General features: G+C 39.4%; 1 protein-coding gene across 1 annotated transcript in view; it reads right to left on the bottom strand.

The window, feature by feature from the left end:
* Positions 1-16,045, bottom strand: part of LOC140244506 (conserved oligomeric Golgi complex subunit 3-like) — a 32,633-nt gene extending 16,588 nt beyond the window's left edge. Inside the window, exons 1-16 of the mRNA XM_072324135.1 lie at positions 15,879-16,045; positions 13,837-13,977; positions 12,617-12,678; positions 11,769-11,934; positions 9,556-9,630; positions 8,026-8,118; positions 7,175-7,300; positions 6,768-6,886; positions 6,019-6,145; positions 5,183-5,274; positions 4,606-4,745; positions 3,954-4,114; positions 3,020-3,200; positions 2,399-2,526; positions 1,349-1,438; positions 611-731 (exon numbers count right to left, since the gene is read on the bottom strand). Of these exons, the coding sequence (XP_072180236.1) occupies positions 611-731; positions 1,349-1,438; positions 2,399-2,526; positions 3,020-3,200; positions 3,954-4,114; positions 4,606-4,745; positions 5,183-5,274; positions 6,019-6,145; positions 6,768-6,886; positions 7,175-7,300; positions 8,026-8,118; positions 9,556-9,630; positions 11,769-11,934; positions 12,617-12,678; positions 13,837-13,977; positions 15,879-16,028 (1,972 nt within the window). The 5' untranslated portion in view covers positions 16,029-16,045. The remainder of the gene's footprint in view (positions 1-610; positions 732-1,348; positions 1,439-2,398; positions 2,527-3,019; positions 3,201-3,953; positions 4,115-4,605; positions 4,746-5,182; positions 5,275-6,018; positions 6,146-6,767; positions 6,887-7,174; positions 7,301-8,025; positions 8,119-9,555; positions 9,631-11,768; positions 11,935-12,616; positions 12,679-13,836; positions 13,978-15,878) is intronic.
* Between the last annotated feature and the right edge of the window lie 100 nt (positions 16,046-16,145).

The following is a 16,145-nucleotide window of genomic DNA, read 5'->3' as shown; positions in this document are numbered from 1 at the left end:
GCAAAGGTACAAGTAAAGTTAAAATGACAGGGCTGCCAAAATCTAAAAAAAAAAATAAACAATGAAATGATAGAAACTGCATTCTCATAATGAACAAAAAAAAAAGGGATAAGAAAAAAAAAAAACAACATCTTAAAGAGAAAAACACATTTAGTTCAGAAATAGGGAAATTGCACAATTATGTAATGCAGACTCAATCAAATAAAATCAAATCTAGGTAATTTCAAAACCTTACATTCCTATCATGGAGGAACCCAAGACACACAAAATAAGGTGAAAACAGATTTCTTAGCAGATTTTCTTATCATGTGATAAAACGTGGTGAAAATAAATGGAAATTTGGTGCAGATTTGTGTACAGTTCAATAGGAGACTTGCGAGGGGATGGTATCATCATAAATTTGCTGCCAATTTGAGGATGTGGTTGGCACTAGGTATCACTGATTTGCAAAAACATGCAATATCTTCAAAATTCCATAAGTTGACTTATTTCGGGGCTGACTTTGAAATGAAACCTCTGCCATGCTGTTCATTTGATATCACTCCAAGTATAGTAGCTAACTCTAGATTGTGATGTGGCTTTGCACCATACTAAGAGAGCGACTCCCTACCTCTCATGGAGCTGAAATCCAGCGCCGTCTCCTTGATGGAGAATTCCACCTGGAACGGTGCGATCTGCTCTCTCAGGATCAGCAGGTGCTTGATGAGGAACAACTGACCATCAAGCTGCGTCTGAAAAATAAAGAGAAATGGTACCAGTCCGTTTAACCTCCAATAGGTAAATAAACTGCAGCTCTTCAAACCAAAGGAGTTTTCATACCCATGGAATTGAAAAATTCAAAGGAATTGAAATTTTGACATTTCTGATCATCTGGTTTTCCTTTTCTCCTTTGAAAATACAAATGATGTGCATTTATAAATACAATCTGAACATTACTGAAAACATTTCCGTAGAAACAATGGGTTGTTTACATCTAGCTCAATGGGACTTTGAATCCAACTAATCCTTTATTGTACTATAATTATCACTTTCAAATTTCAATTTCCTTGGGGCTGAATGGAATGTGTAAGAGCACAACACATCCATTCTACTCAATAGCTTGAGACGGTTGGAGATTTTTATGCATGCCCACAATTTCATTCGTATCAATGGAAGAAAATAAACTTCCATGAGGACTCTTTACTCACAAGGTGACTTTATCAGTAATGACAGTAATTTATGTTAGCTGCACGAACGTGCATAAAATGATATAGAAGAGTAGTCATTTATTTGATCTCAGTGTGAGAGCATCCCAGCCTACACAAGAGATGTTAATGCAAATCCTGTTGCCATGGCAACTCCTCCATACCTTCCGCTTGATGATGCCCTGGCTGGCCACGGTTAGGGAATGGATGCAGGACTGCAAGATTTCTTGTGATAGACCTTGGAAGATGGATTTCTGTCGCGGGAAGAAAATAAAAACAAAGGAAGAATTGATTGATTCAATATTCTTGTTAAAAATTTCACAGCTGGAGCACGAGACAGAGTACTGTTTGACTGGATTTGACAATTCCACCAATTACTTTTCAACAGAAATCCACATGTTTTCTAACTGGTTTCTACAATTTGTGTTAGAATCCTATAATGTTCAGGCTTGATTTACTGCAAGGCACATGCATCACCCTTCTGAGAATGAAAGAACAAGTGAGCAGCCTAGAGGCTCCAGAGCCCCGACCTCAAATCATCCTTGTGATGACACTGTTGCTATGCATGATTACGTAACAGCAACACCCATACAATTGACCCTGGTGACAAATGTGCAGCATCATCACAACCCCAACCTCAATCACTTGTACCCCTCAATCTTGGGGAAGTATGAACAAGCATCAAATTCAAGCATTGCATGTTACAAAGCTTTCAATATATGTCAATTGTGACTGGTGAAAGAATATAAACAAAATACCCACATATGTGACACTTGTAATTATGGATTGTGCAGACGAAAAAGAGAGGGTGAAGATAATACAAGCAGGAGTTTTATACGCTCATGGCTCTCTGCACCAAAGAAACACAATCAAACAATGAGAACTGTTTGAATCATGGATCATAAAAATCATTATCATCTTTAAATAACGCCTCAGGCAGCCTACATGGGCGGAGGTACATATGTATACTGTTAAACCAGAAACATTTGTGGCATGAAACTTTTGCAAATTGGAGCCGACAACCACTTTCGTGGCATGACTTTCCTGAATTCCCACTGTTGTTCAGTGCATTGTGCACAAAACCTTTTTCGTGTAAGTATTTCACTTTTGCAAATCTCGGCTCCTCGCAGAATTTGCAATAGTTTCATGCATGCTGAAATGTCTGGTTTTACAGCAATCGGGATATCAATTGCACGTCGGAAATATCATCTTACGTCGATGCATCGGTAGAGTTTTGAGAGGCAGACCAGCGTTCTCCTGACGGTGGGGTACCACATGCCATGGAGGTCAGCCGGTGAGAGGGAAGCATTTATGTGCAGGGTTGCGGTGCCAGCTCCAGTACCTGCATGATTAGGGGACCAAAACACAACAAATTTTAGTGGCAGTCTCATCTTAATATATCATCCATTTTGGTGATTCCTCATTCATTCATTATCTATTACTTTTTTCTAAATGATACTATGACCCAACAAAATATACCATTGGATAGAAGGCACTGCAATATGAATTTACAACTTAGCACAATGTCAATGTGGTTCTTAATTGCAAATTCAACCATTCTAAATTCTAAACTCATTCTAAACAACTCCCAAATCATAAAATATCACATTCACAAGATCCATGGCATACACAGTATACTACAAAGGGATATTGCATTGGTGTCCATAAGAGAGCATCCATTCCAACACCCAATGTCCATCTGAACCAATAATTTAATGCCATCACTATACATACACTTTTGGTCTGAAATGAACACATGGCGCCTCATTAACTACCAATACCCCTAAGTTTAGGCAGAGGAGCAGCGTCTGTGTGATTCGCAAAGGCAGTCTCACCGATGGGCGTCATGACGGTGCTGTTCATCCTCCCAGGGGGCGTGCTCTGGCCGCTCATGATGGCAGACGATGACTGGTTGATGGCAGCCACCTCCCCGCTTGTCCCCGATCCCGCGGAATCCACGGAGCTCCGCCGCGAGTCCGTCTTCAGCTGCTTCTCGCGCAGGCTCTCTGCGATGCTCTGAGTGGGCGGGAATGGAACCACTCTGGTTTTAATAACCCGCCTTCCTCTCCTTATTTTTGAATATTCATGTCAGGAATCATTTCCACCAAAAGATCATCAGAGATTTAAAACATAAAGTACCAGAAATGACTTGTCTGAGGTTAGGATGTGCATTTTCTTATTGTAATCTTTTACCATCTATTATAAGTGTTTTTGGTTGCAAAACTTTCAAAAGACTCTTTATTTCTAACATTTTAAATGATTGGAAACACATTTTTAAAAAACTAAAGTTCCCAGTTCTCTCTCAAAATGGCAAGATTTTGCAAATTCTTTTCTGATTTTGTGCAGATTCAATCAATTGATGGATTAATTGATATTAGGTAGTTGCAAGACACTTTAAATGTAAATGGATTTTCAATTGTTAGCACACTTCAGTGAGTGTTATGAGCTGAAGAAATATCAGAGATCACAGTACTCTGTAAGACTCTGCACAGAGTAAATAGGAAACTTACTAGAGCAAGTTTGGTTGCACTGAATTCCATTACACCAACAACAGCAACACCAGCAACATTACCAACATTGGGGGGCAACATCAACACACAAAAAAACCAACAACAGTAGAAGCACCTGATGTAGCAACAATAGCAGCAACACCAATAGCTAAAGCAGCAAAAGTAATGCAGCAAATAGTAAAAGAAAAAAACAAAAGCAAAGTAGCAATGACAGCAGACACAACCGCAACAATAACAACATGAACGACGGTAACCTCACCTCCATCATCTCAAGTTTCTCCGGGTAGGCCAGATCCCCTGAGGCTGGGTTGTAGTTGAGGATGTCGGACTTGACGTAGACGCTCGTCCGGTACACCAGTCTCTCCTGCACGTCTTCCAGCATCTGATTGGCCACGACTGCGAACGCTGCCAGCTCAGTTGCTGCCACATTTCAAAGGACAAAAAAAAAAAAAAAATTGTAGGGGATTAAAGAGATCTCCCACAATAGGAAATACATGCCCTCACACTACAGGGGTATAACCACAATATGGAAATATGGTGGACACTTGACTTAAAATCAAAACATAGTTCTCAGAAGGGCTAAAAATTGATCTTCCACCACTTGGCATTTGCTTGCAAAATATTGGGAAGCTCCACGGAGAAATTTGTCTGGCTGACGCGATTTGCTGGGATAGTGAGTTGTTTTGTAGTAGTTTGAGATCAAAAGTGTAAAATAATCTAAGTCGGTGTATCCAACTTTTATTCCTCAAGCACCCTCTCCATTCAGTAGTGGGTATGTAGAACATTGCCAGTACATAATGATCAAATCGTGTCCTAGCAGTTTTTTAATGGCATGCAATTTACTCTCACACGCAATGGCTACTACTATGGCCCGACATATTGTAGTCGATGTAATCAGCAAGTCCACTCACGATTTGCCTGGACGTGGTCCTGCAGCATCTCCGTCTTGAGGATACCGCACAGCTCAGCCAGGGTCTCCAGGTGGTTGACGTGGATAATGAGAGGGCGGAGGACATCGTACAGACTCATACATAGTGTCTCCAGCATCGCGCTACATGGTGTACCAAAAGAAAAGGAACCAAATATATATAAATATATAAATATTTTTTTTTTCTAGTGCTAAGCGACATTTATAAATGTGATAATGTGCTATACAAATATTGTGAATTATTATTATCATTATTATTATTGTTATTATTATTATTATTAGACAAATATATGAATATATATGAACATATTGTCATAGTAACAGAATTGAAGAGCAAAATACATCAGTCCTTGAATAAAAAATAAGAGATGTCTGATTTAGAGACAACGGTTTTCTTCAAAATACAACCGCAGGATTCATATTTGGCATTTCATACTTCTTGGCCCAGTAAATTTGGCTGTCTTGACAAGTAGATGATACACAAATAGTGGAATGGTATATACAGTAACTGTGGCAAACTGTTCTTTATTACTACCATGTATGGAACCAAAATCACTTACTCCAGTTTTTCTGTCTGCTTGGAGAAGAAGTGGTAGAAGAGTTGGCATTCATCTTCACATACGTGGGCCATGAATGCGCATCCACTTCTTACCTGTTGGGAGGAAATAGAGGACAATTGTGTTTTAACGCAGATTAATATTCTGCACTTATTCAACACTAAGAATTTTGAAAGGAAAAAAAAAAAATGCTTCATAGCTGGTTTAGCCCAGCATCCATATTTACAATCATCTCCAGTTGCGGTATCAATATCATTATTGCTTTTATTGTCATTGGCATTATCATCTGCAACCCCTTCAACAGCTTTCTTCCTCCTAATCCTCCTGCTCCTTTATTTCTTCCTCCTCAATCTCCTCCTCCTAAACATCCTCCTTATCATTTTCTTCCTCCTTTACATTCCCCTTCTACTCACCCTTCTCCCTCACCTTCTCCTCTGCACCCCTTCCTCCTCTTTCTCCTCCATATTACCCCTCATTTTTTCCTCTCCCCACTCTTCCTCCTCCTCCACCTCATTCTCATCATCTTCATCATCTTCATCATCGTTGTCATCATCATCATCATCATCATCATCATCATCATCCCTATCATCATCATCATCATCATCATCATCATCATCATCATCATCATCATCACCATCGTCAACATCATCACCACTACCATCAATCACCACAAATATCATAATGAAGACCACTCTGATCATGAACACAACAACAAAAAAATCACCTTTTCCCTTGTTATCATCATGCGATATCATCATCACATTCCCTTTCATCATCATTAACATCATCACTCTCATCATCGATGGACACAAAATCTAAAGAGAGAGACAGAGACTCACCAAGGCGCAGTGGTCCCTCGAGTACTTGTTGGCGAGTTCGGTGACGGCTAGCCTGATGCTGGGTTCCAGGAGCTGCTGCCTCTTGCTGAAGTAGCACTGCAGGCAGTCGTCTAGGAGGGTGTTGTACCTGATGGAAGTGATAGTTTGGGATTTCATTTAGTTCTAAGGAAGCAATCAGATGTTTGTATGTTTTTTTGGGGGGAGGGTGTCGAGGGCAATTACCCCCTGTGCAATTACCCCAAATCCTTCCCCTTCCCCTGACCCTAACCCTAATCCTAATTTTGAGCCTAATCCTAACCCTAATCCAAACTCTATACTCTAAACCTAACCCTTACACTAATCTTTACTCTAACCTTAACATCATTAAACCAGTATATGGGGGGGGGGGGGGGTTAATTGCCCCGATACGTTGTGGGGGTTGCTGAATTTATTTGACACAGCCACTACAAAAGCACTTGAATACACATGTGTAGGCATCCACAGAATTACTGGCTTTTAAGCCCTGGTTTCACTGTACACAAAAGATGTGTCCTCAGGGTTGAAGCCATTAAGGAAAAGGGCAATTGGATGAGTCGGAGCATGCTTATTTACACTTGCTTGTGAGTATGCACACGAAAAATGACTGTATTGATTGTACATGCCTACAGTGATGCTATAAATCACAGAGAGAAACTTTGCTATCACTCTGCCAACATTAAGACACAAAATTTCAAGTTGAGAATCCCTGCATACCCTCCCCGACATCTTACTCCGGAGTTTTGTCCAGTCTCTGTTCCACCTGCTCCATCAACGCTTTGATCTTTGGCGCGTTGCTGCGAAACTTCCCGTAGAAAAGTGTGAATGCATTCTCTGAAGTGTTGGTCACATCCTAGACAAAGACAAGACGAGAGAGAAAAAAAAATTAACACAAATGATCCTCTAATCTGAGAAGGAAAAGGGAGGGGTGGTGGAAAAGGTAGTAGTGGTGGTAGTGGTTGTTGTTTTGGTTGTAGATGTGGTAGTGTTAGCAGTTCTTAAAATTGTTGTTTTTGTTTTCATTTTTGTTGTCATTGGTGGCATACATAGATCTTTTTACATGTTTTGTCAAACAAAACCTTTCTGACACTACAAGCATGTATCTTTGTCACAACGGTATGGGAGAGGGAGGAAGCTTTACCTTGGGGACCACCTGCTGGGTTGCACCATTCAGGATGGTAAAGACAGCTGCCTTGATGAGGGTCAAGGCCTTGCCCAGGCACTGCTTGAACCTAGCCTGGAACAACTCGGACTCCTTGTACTGGGGCTACAGAGGAAAAAGAAGGAAGGTGGGCAATGTTATGGGGAGTGAAGTAATTAGATTTTTTTTTTTTTTTTTTTAGGTACAAGCAAGGCAAACTGGTTGAACAGTCGTTTGTATCTTCTCTGCCTACATTTTGGCTATTGAAAGGAATATCTGTACTAACCCTTACTGTACTATGTTCATCAATTGGCACACAGGCTTGGGTGCTTTCTTCAATTACTGGTACTGACTGGGTGTGAGAGTACTTGCAGAAAAAGTCTTTAAAAATCTGACACTTATGAAAACAAGTTTCAAAAGTTTTGGGCAGAGTAAAAAAATGAATAAAAGGTCTTCAATCAGATTTAACACTGAACTCTCACATCCCTGCACAAAAGTCTGGAAACTAATTGTTAATGGATAAAGATAATCCAATCCCTCAAATCCGAAGAAAGAACCAAATGAACATTAGACCAACAGTATTCATTAAAAAAATAAGATCCCGTCTCCCATGACTGATTTAGATGAAAAAATAAGATCCCTCTCCCCCATGACTGATTTAGATTTGCAACACGTCTATTTCTGATGCACACAATACAAAAATCTCACTTCACATATGTTGAAAGAAACCGACTGCTAAGTAGCATCACTAATTCACAACAGCAAGCACCCTCATCACTGATTCCGCCAACACAAATTTGGCCCACAGAACACTCCTAATGGCTCTAAGTGATGGGCAAGCATCTACTCACGTTCCCAATGATGTACGCAATGCACTCGTCCAACTTGGACAGGAGGGGCACAAAGGACTCGTTGGTGACGGAGAATGTCGGCGAACTCAGTTTCTGAGGGGATGAAAACAGATGTGCTGACAAATCACTCATCAAGAATGGTAATAATAATTTACATTAATATAATCATAATCATAATAATCATGATAATAATAATTTGCAGTAATATAATCATAATCATAATCATAATCATAATCTAGGAGACTCTCTACAAGCTTTACAAAACTTCCTATATGTTGGAAAAAAAAAATGTAAAGGATTTTTTTTTCATAAGTTTTCAAGGATTTCACAAATTGCTTCGTGTCTGTCTCAGCCCTCATTCAATATAGTAGTACATCATCACATTATTTTTGATAATGCCAAAGAAGCTTGTTCTATATGCAACATATTTCAAATATATAATGTTCATTGAATAATTCCTGGTATACTAAACAATGCATTATATCATGTACTGAGTAGTACCCAAAAAGTGATTTTACCCACACAAGTGACCACATCAAGATAAAAAGATGATTAGTAGTTGGTGCATCAATACATTTGACAAATAAAGAATACCATTATAAATTGGGTTCATAGCTTCATAGAGTTGACATTTAATGAGGTCCTATATGTTCTCTCTATTATCACCACCATTACAAAGTGATATAACAGATCCAATTTATGTCAGCATATTCCTGTCTGATCAAAAATACATCTGGGCTAGTGTTGGGATAGGGCAAACCACATTTCACCTTACTTATTACATCTCATCTGCTCTTTGCACAATGTTCAATACATTGCACTGAAACCTGAGGATGAAACTAACCAGAAATCTCAAATTGCAATTGGTAGCCAATCTCAAAATACCAAATCATCCTAAACTCAGAGGAGGCAAAAATTGATAGGTCTCAGACGGATACATACAATCCCCCAAACTCAGCATATTGATGGTAATAATTATGCTGCTAATAATGAAAAGGAATGAATACAATTGATATTATTGACTGAGACAATTCATATACGTACATCCTACTAACAGTATCTCATCAAAAACCAATTTTGGGGTAAGATGTTAAAAAACCTAAGGATTCTTATGAGGAGGCTTGGTGAAATTATGACAAGGAAATACAGATCATGGCAATGGCATAGACAATCCACCTAGACAGTCATCCGATACAACATTAAAAAAACAAGGGGGGGATGTGTACAGATTCTTCCTGTGTAATCAGCACTCACTGCTAGGGGCAGGATTTAATGTATCTGCACTGCTAAAAGCTTCCTGCTGTGCACAAACAGCATTCCTCGCAGATTTTCAAATGCTCTGTGGCACAAAGTTACACAAACCAACTCTTGACATTTCGCTGGATTTACTCATTTATGCTAATATCCCTTCACTGCACTGATGCTAACAGCTGCAACTTTCTGCACAAGGTATTGATTTGTAAAAAGAAAAGAAAATGTAAACAATGGGGTTGGACTTTGTGACTGCTGCCAAATGGCTCGGTGTAATACCTGATTGATTCGTTCGAGTTCGTTGAAGTACGACAGCTTGCAACTGATTGCCTCTGCTTTATTCACCAGCATTGTCTGCAATGGAATTGACATAAAAAAAATACAAAAACATGATACTTAAAGGAATTGTATAGTTTTGGTTGAGACTTAACTTCAGGGTTTCTAACATTTTTTTTTTTGTTTTGTTGAGATAATGAGAAACCTCTTTTGAAATGTGAAATACCATGTAATTCCAAGAGGAATTCAACATTTATTTGATGAAAATTGCTTTTGAAATGGCTGAGATATCCAAAAGAGAGCATCCTAATATATGGCGGGACCCATCTTTTACTTTGTTTTTGGATGTCTCAGTCATTCCAAAACCGATTTTCATCAAATAAACTTTGAATTCCTCTTAGAATGGCATACTCTGTACTATTTCATAAGTGGCTTCTTGGTATCTCGCAAAAAGCTAAAAGCCAAATCCTCATCTCCACCAATACTATACCATCCCTTTAAGTACTTTCTAATCTTTATTTCTATACGAGAGCAATGTTGTGGAAGACACAAAAAAAAATTAGAAAATGATATCATTCTTTGTTTCCTCCTCTTCATCTTCATCTTGCTATCTTGTTATGGCATTGACCAGTGTCGAAGAGTAAATAGAAAGCCCTGCACAATTTGTCAACATCTGTCAGTAGTGAAACGCAGGTTTGAATAGGCCGAGATACAAATCATCCAATTTCTTGAATGTCTTTCATGTCAAGCGTCAAAGTCCCAGGTACTTAAAATGAGTAAATATTCATATACTGTAAAAGTGGAAATTTTCGTGGTGTTGAAATTTTCGCGCATTTCGCGCAACCAGAAACTAGCGCGAAAATAAAAACACGCGAATATTTTTGCTTGCCATACGTTCCTGTGCGTGATGTCTTGATTCCGCGGCATTAAAAACACGCGAAACTTTTTTGACCCGGCCTAGCGCGAAAAATTAGTCGCGCGAAAATATCCACTTTTACAGTATGAAGAGTTCCTTTCCAAAAGGTGCTAAATTCATTTTTCATCAGATTGGACTTTCTGTTACAGAAATAACTTCATTCTTATCAGTCCCATACAGTGAACCTTCTAAAGTACTGAGGTTCTTGTGAGAAAATGGAGAAAACAGGTAATGAAAAGTTGAATTTTGTTCCCAAAAGGTGCTAAGTAAAGCTGAATCCAATCAGAAACCCGTGTGCACACTTGACCGCACTTTGACCTCAGAGTAAGGCCAGGTTGGTTGGCATTCCTAGCTGTGTAGCTTTCCACATGACCCGCCTATTACTTGATTATTAGCTATAAAAAAATTTCACTTCTGTGCACACAAATATGTTGGAGAGATGGAGAAATAGGAGGACAATGTGTAGAGATATCAAATCATCCCAGAAAAATATACAAAGTCACAGAAACTAGTCACTATAACAACATTTTTGTGTTGCACATGACCATGCTAAAACTTTTGTTTCAAAAGGTGCTAAATCCACAAAATCCCCCCAAATATTAATTCTTCAAAAGTTAGTGTGGACACCCAGGTTTTTCTGAGGCATATTTTCTTTATCCCATTATGGGGTACTTCTAAGGGGTACAAAATCATTGCATGAAAACATAAAGATACATATATGAAACAAAAATCCTGTTTTTTCTCCTTACAATCAAATGTGGATTTAGCACCTTATGGAAAAGAAGTCTTCATGATACAAAAAACAAGAGAAGCACTCTGAGAGCGCAGACCTCCGCCAAGCAGCTCATTTCCACCACTGATCTTTTTCTCCAAGTGAGATCAGTGATTTTCACAAGTATGCATGCTGAAAATCGCCCGATTTCCCAATATAAAGCCTTTTGTCATGTCATCAGCTTCCAGCTGCATGCCGCCTCACTTTAGTGCATATATGCAAATCTCAAAAATGTGCAGGTTGAACTCGCAAGTTCATGGACTGTACCTGCCAAAATATCAAAAATATTCCATAAAATCCATAAAAAATTGCTGGATCACTTCCAAAATTTAATCATATGTTCTTTGTGTCATTCTCAACCTTTCCAGTAAGTTTCAGCCAAATCCGTTCACAACTTTTTGAGTTATTTTGCACACAGACAAACACACAAACAAACAAACTAACAAATGCTGATGAAAACACAGCCTCTTTCCTTGGCGGAGGTACATTTGTAATAAAAAACTTTTGGACAAAGAGACCCCAGCTCACCTGATCCTCCATGGACTGCTCGCATGCCTCATGGAGGGCGTTCGTCTTGGTGGACACCAGCACATACTGGCGCTTGAGGTCATTGAGCTGGTCAAGGGCAGTGGACACTTCCTCCATCACAAGGTCGCACTGCTCCTTGTAGTGACGCAGCTGCTCGCAGTAGGATCTGTACATTGAGGGCAGAGGTCAGACAAAAAAGGTCAGAGGTCAGACAGAGGTCAGAGGTTGAAAGTGGTGTATCCTTGGGACAAACTTGCAAGGTCTATCTCGTAGTATTGCTAAAAGTGTATACAGATGCCATTTGCAAAATTGCTCCTCCAATTTAGGATTCCACATGTACGCAAGCCAGCCATCTAAAGACTTGCAGAACCTGTTAAAACAATGGTACCAAGCTGTTGAGTCACACATATGCACACACACACACACACACACACACACACACACACAAGAAAAAAAATTGTTTTTTTTTTTTCTCTCTCTCTCATTTGAGAACCACTTGAGGCTACTGAGCAGGCTAATGAAATGAAAAAAGATGAGTGAAAAAAAAAAAGAGGAAAATTCTGTCTACCAATATTTTATGACAAATTTTCAAAATGTCCATGTACATTAGCTCTTGCCCTAGAGGATCTATTCAAACATGAATGGTTAAAGATATTGACCAGGCATGGTCATTCTTACAAAACATTGAAGACCTTTTAAAAGATCATGATCTTTATGATCTTGAAGTTTTGCCAGTGTGACCGCAAACTTCCCACTCCAACTGGAGAGATTTCCCCACCCCATCAAACGTCTTGATCTTTTGCCAGTCTGACCATGCCTACTGTTTGACCTTTGCCCTTTGCACCAACCTGTAACATAGTTCCTCCTCTTGCTCCATCTGGCTCTCCACTTTGTTGAACCAGTCAAAGAACTACAATGATAAAATCATAAACAGTTATCATAATGATGTCAGGTTGGGTCTTTTTTTGTTCCAGTTCACTTTAATTATATCTATTTCTAACAAACAAGATGAATACAAAGTACAAATAACAATGTGGTCATTTTAAATATAACGATGTGGTCATTTTGAATATGCTGGGGGTAAATCTCTAGATGTAATTAGTAACAATGATAACAACATGTGATAATTAAGATGATGATCATCATCAGGGAAGGAGAAAATGAAATGGGGGGGGGGGTTGACATACTGTAGTATTCAAAAAAGGCGGTAGCCCTCAAATCAAATCACCAAACATGATTTCAAGCAAACAAGGCTTACAATGTACTTGTGGTGGCTCAAAATGGTAACCTCTTCTGTCAATATACAACGTACAAGGAACATGGTTCACTGCATGTGGCACACTACCCTTCCAGGTCATATTGGAGAGCTTAGCTCATTGATGACTAAGTATGAGTCTTATCATTGATGACAAGCATTGTGTGAATGTCCAACTCATCCTCAGGAGTAAATTTGCTTATCATCAATAATGACTATGCAAATATGGTTATTTGTTAAACATCATAAGTGATAGAGCTTCTAAAAATTGTCATGAGTCCCAATTATTTTTTTAGTTTCAGTTTCAGTTTCAGTAAGTTTTATTTCTACACTTGAATAGAACAAAAATAAGTATGACAATATAAAACAGATTCGCAAATCATGGACATATAAACAGGAGTTCTCAGTACATAATCATGTAATTAATATATATATTTCATGATGAAAAATCTTTCAGAATACAGGAGGAGGGGACCCGTTAAAATTGCTTGACTTGGACAACGGCCTCTGAGCATTACAGCTTGGAACAATTCTTTTGTTTTTTTAAACTGAAGGAACAGAACGCATACACATTTATATGGAATAAATAATGTAAAACTTTCAAGTATTTTGAATGTCATTTGACTGAAAAGGACAACACAAGGTGGAATAATACAAAAAGAAAGAAAAAAAAAATGAGAATGGGGGACAAAAATAAGAAGGTAACCAAATAGGAAAAGTACAGAGAAGAGAAATGAAGGAAAGAAAAGTGACTATGAGCAGAACTGTGATGCTTGTGTCATTGTGGCACCTGTCCGTCATGCCAGTACTAACCTGTTGTGCATTGTCAATCTTCTCATCCTTCATTCCCAGTGAGGCAAAGCCCTCTGCCAGTGAGTCGCCGCTGTGCGAGAGTTGGGGCGTAGGGGCCAGAGAAAGCTGCTGAGAAAAACTGCCAGGCTCTTCCAGCGGCAACTAGAATTTTGTGAGGGAAATCAATGCCCATTATTTGTAATAACCTCACACAATGTCAAGTAACCATCTGTCTTCTTACTTCTTCATTGTCTCATAAGCTCATGTCCAATAAAGAAAACAGACAAAGTGTGAAACTCGACAGAAGGGTACAAAACAATCAGTTTCCAGGGGCAGATCCAGGAATTCCATAAAGGGGAGGTGCCTTTACAAAATTAAAGGGAGTGCCAGCACCCCCCCCCCCCGCCCCATTTTTTCTTTTTATTTCTTTTGTTTCAACGGAAAAAAAAAGAGGGGCGCACATCGGGTGTGCCCCCCTCTGGATCTGCCACTGAGTTTCCAGACTACACATGAATGGAGACAGAATAAAAAAGAAAGATGTGTATGAATGTTTGTACAAGGATTGTGTGTGATCTACTTTATGTCTCCCAGTTCATTACCCAGCATGTAATAAATAGGCCATGGGCACAGCATCAGGTTCATAAAAAGCATTAGCTCAGGGCTATATGTGCATGGCAAGGTAAACAGTAGACAGAAAAATCTGTCTGTCCAGAGGAATCTTTTTTTAAAATATTTTTTTTTTTTGACATTTACGACTCTCCTCCGTGTAACTTAAAAGGGGATCTGTGAAGCCAGACGCAGTCTCCGTGGAAGATAATTGCGACCAGCCCCAACACGCAGTGTTGGGGCTGCGCATTGTAGCAGATATGATCATGACAGGCGAAGTATAGCGCCTGAATATCAATATGAAATGGCTAAAATTCTGTAATATGAAGACTTACAGGTGAAGTTATAATGTTGAAGACTGACTGCGTTCAACTTTTGGTCCTGCAAATATTCCATTTCTGCTCGAATTGATGAGTTAAATACGACTCGGTCGAAAGGAACTTGGGAGAACGACATCTTATACAGTCAATGGATTTGAAACTTGTGCGCATGCGCTGGCCGTCAATTCATCTGTACAGCTGTAGCTTTATGGCAAGGCCGTATCATACTGTTGTGGCAAACCCTCTCGCTGTATATTGCGTTGCTTTCTGGATGGGTACGCGCGCGCAGGCCTTGTCAGAAGGCTAAAAGCATTGCGACTCCGCCCAGCACATGAATATTTACGTGCGCAGTGTACTGCATACTGATTTCGAAAATGGTGAATGGGATGGGGAGCTAGGAGATGGACCTGTAAAAAAAAACGTTTTTTTCAAGATCATTGGACCAGTGTGAACAAGAACAAGGTGAACGTATGGTAGTAATTAGATAAGAATCTTATGTATACTATAAAAGTAAGTTTTTTTCTAGTGAAATTCGAAACTTACGGAGGCGCGAAAATCTGTGACAGACTGTGTATGTTTTTCAAGCTTACCGATATAGCACTCTATTGACTCAGGACGCTCCCACAGTGTGTAACTGTGACACGGAGCGTCCCGGGGTTACGTGGAAGATATCCCCAACAAGATACAGACTGATCTTTTGGTCAAGGTAAGCAGCTAATTGTTGCAATACATGCAAGGATTGATAGACTTCTAGAGCAGTAGTCATCCAGATGACATCTTCCAGTTTCCACCGCCAGTAGACCCCTAAATTTATTTCTTCTAGATCTATTTTTACCACTTTCTTAAAATTTTATTCAGCATCAAAAAAGGTTGTTGTTTTTTTTCATATCATATGTGCAGTACGAAACTGTAAAAGAACATGAACATGATTAATTCTCTTTGTGCAACTCTCATCTTAATTTCCATTGAAGTGAAAACTATAATCATGACTGGCTGCATGATATGCCAGGCCATCCAGGATTCCATGTTTCTACAATCATAATGCCTAGCAAACGGGAAAATATACGAGTGGGACAATGCAATTCACACCGGACAGTTAGTCACTTGTTTTCATGTCTCGTGAAAACTCCCACTTACCTCGATCGGAAGAGGTCTATTTGCTGCATGTGTCGTTAGTTCCATGTAACTATCTTTTTGCTTTTCAGTGAGCGGGGCCTTTGGAGTTGTTCTTTGGTCCCACAGGCTCAATTTTTCCCGCAACATTTTCAATTTCTGCGGCTCAGCCATTTTGGTGTATACGTGGTCGCCAGTTTCTCCAAAGACTTCACGATTGACGTCTCGCGTCTACGACTGCGACTCGACGCGACTACGACTGCAAACTGTTCACACAAATGCCATGTCACA

This window comes from Diadema setosum, chromosome 21, assembly GCF_964275005.1.
Source record: "Diadema setosum chromosome 21, eeDiaSeto1, whole genome shotgun sequence".
In the NCBI taxonomy this organism is placed as follows: domain Eukaryota; kingdom Metazoa; phylum Echinodermata; class Echinoidea; order Diadematoida; family Diadematidae; genus Diadema; species Diadema setosum.
The sequence above is the reverse complement of the archived record's forward strand: the minus strand, read 5'-3'. Positions and strand labels throughout refer to the sequence as shown.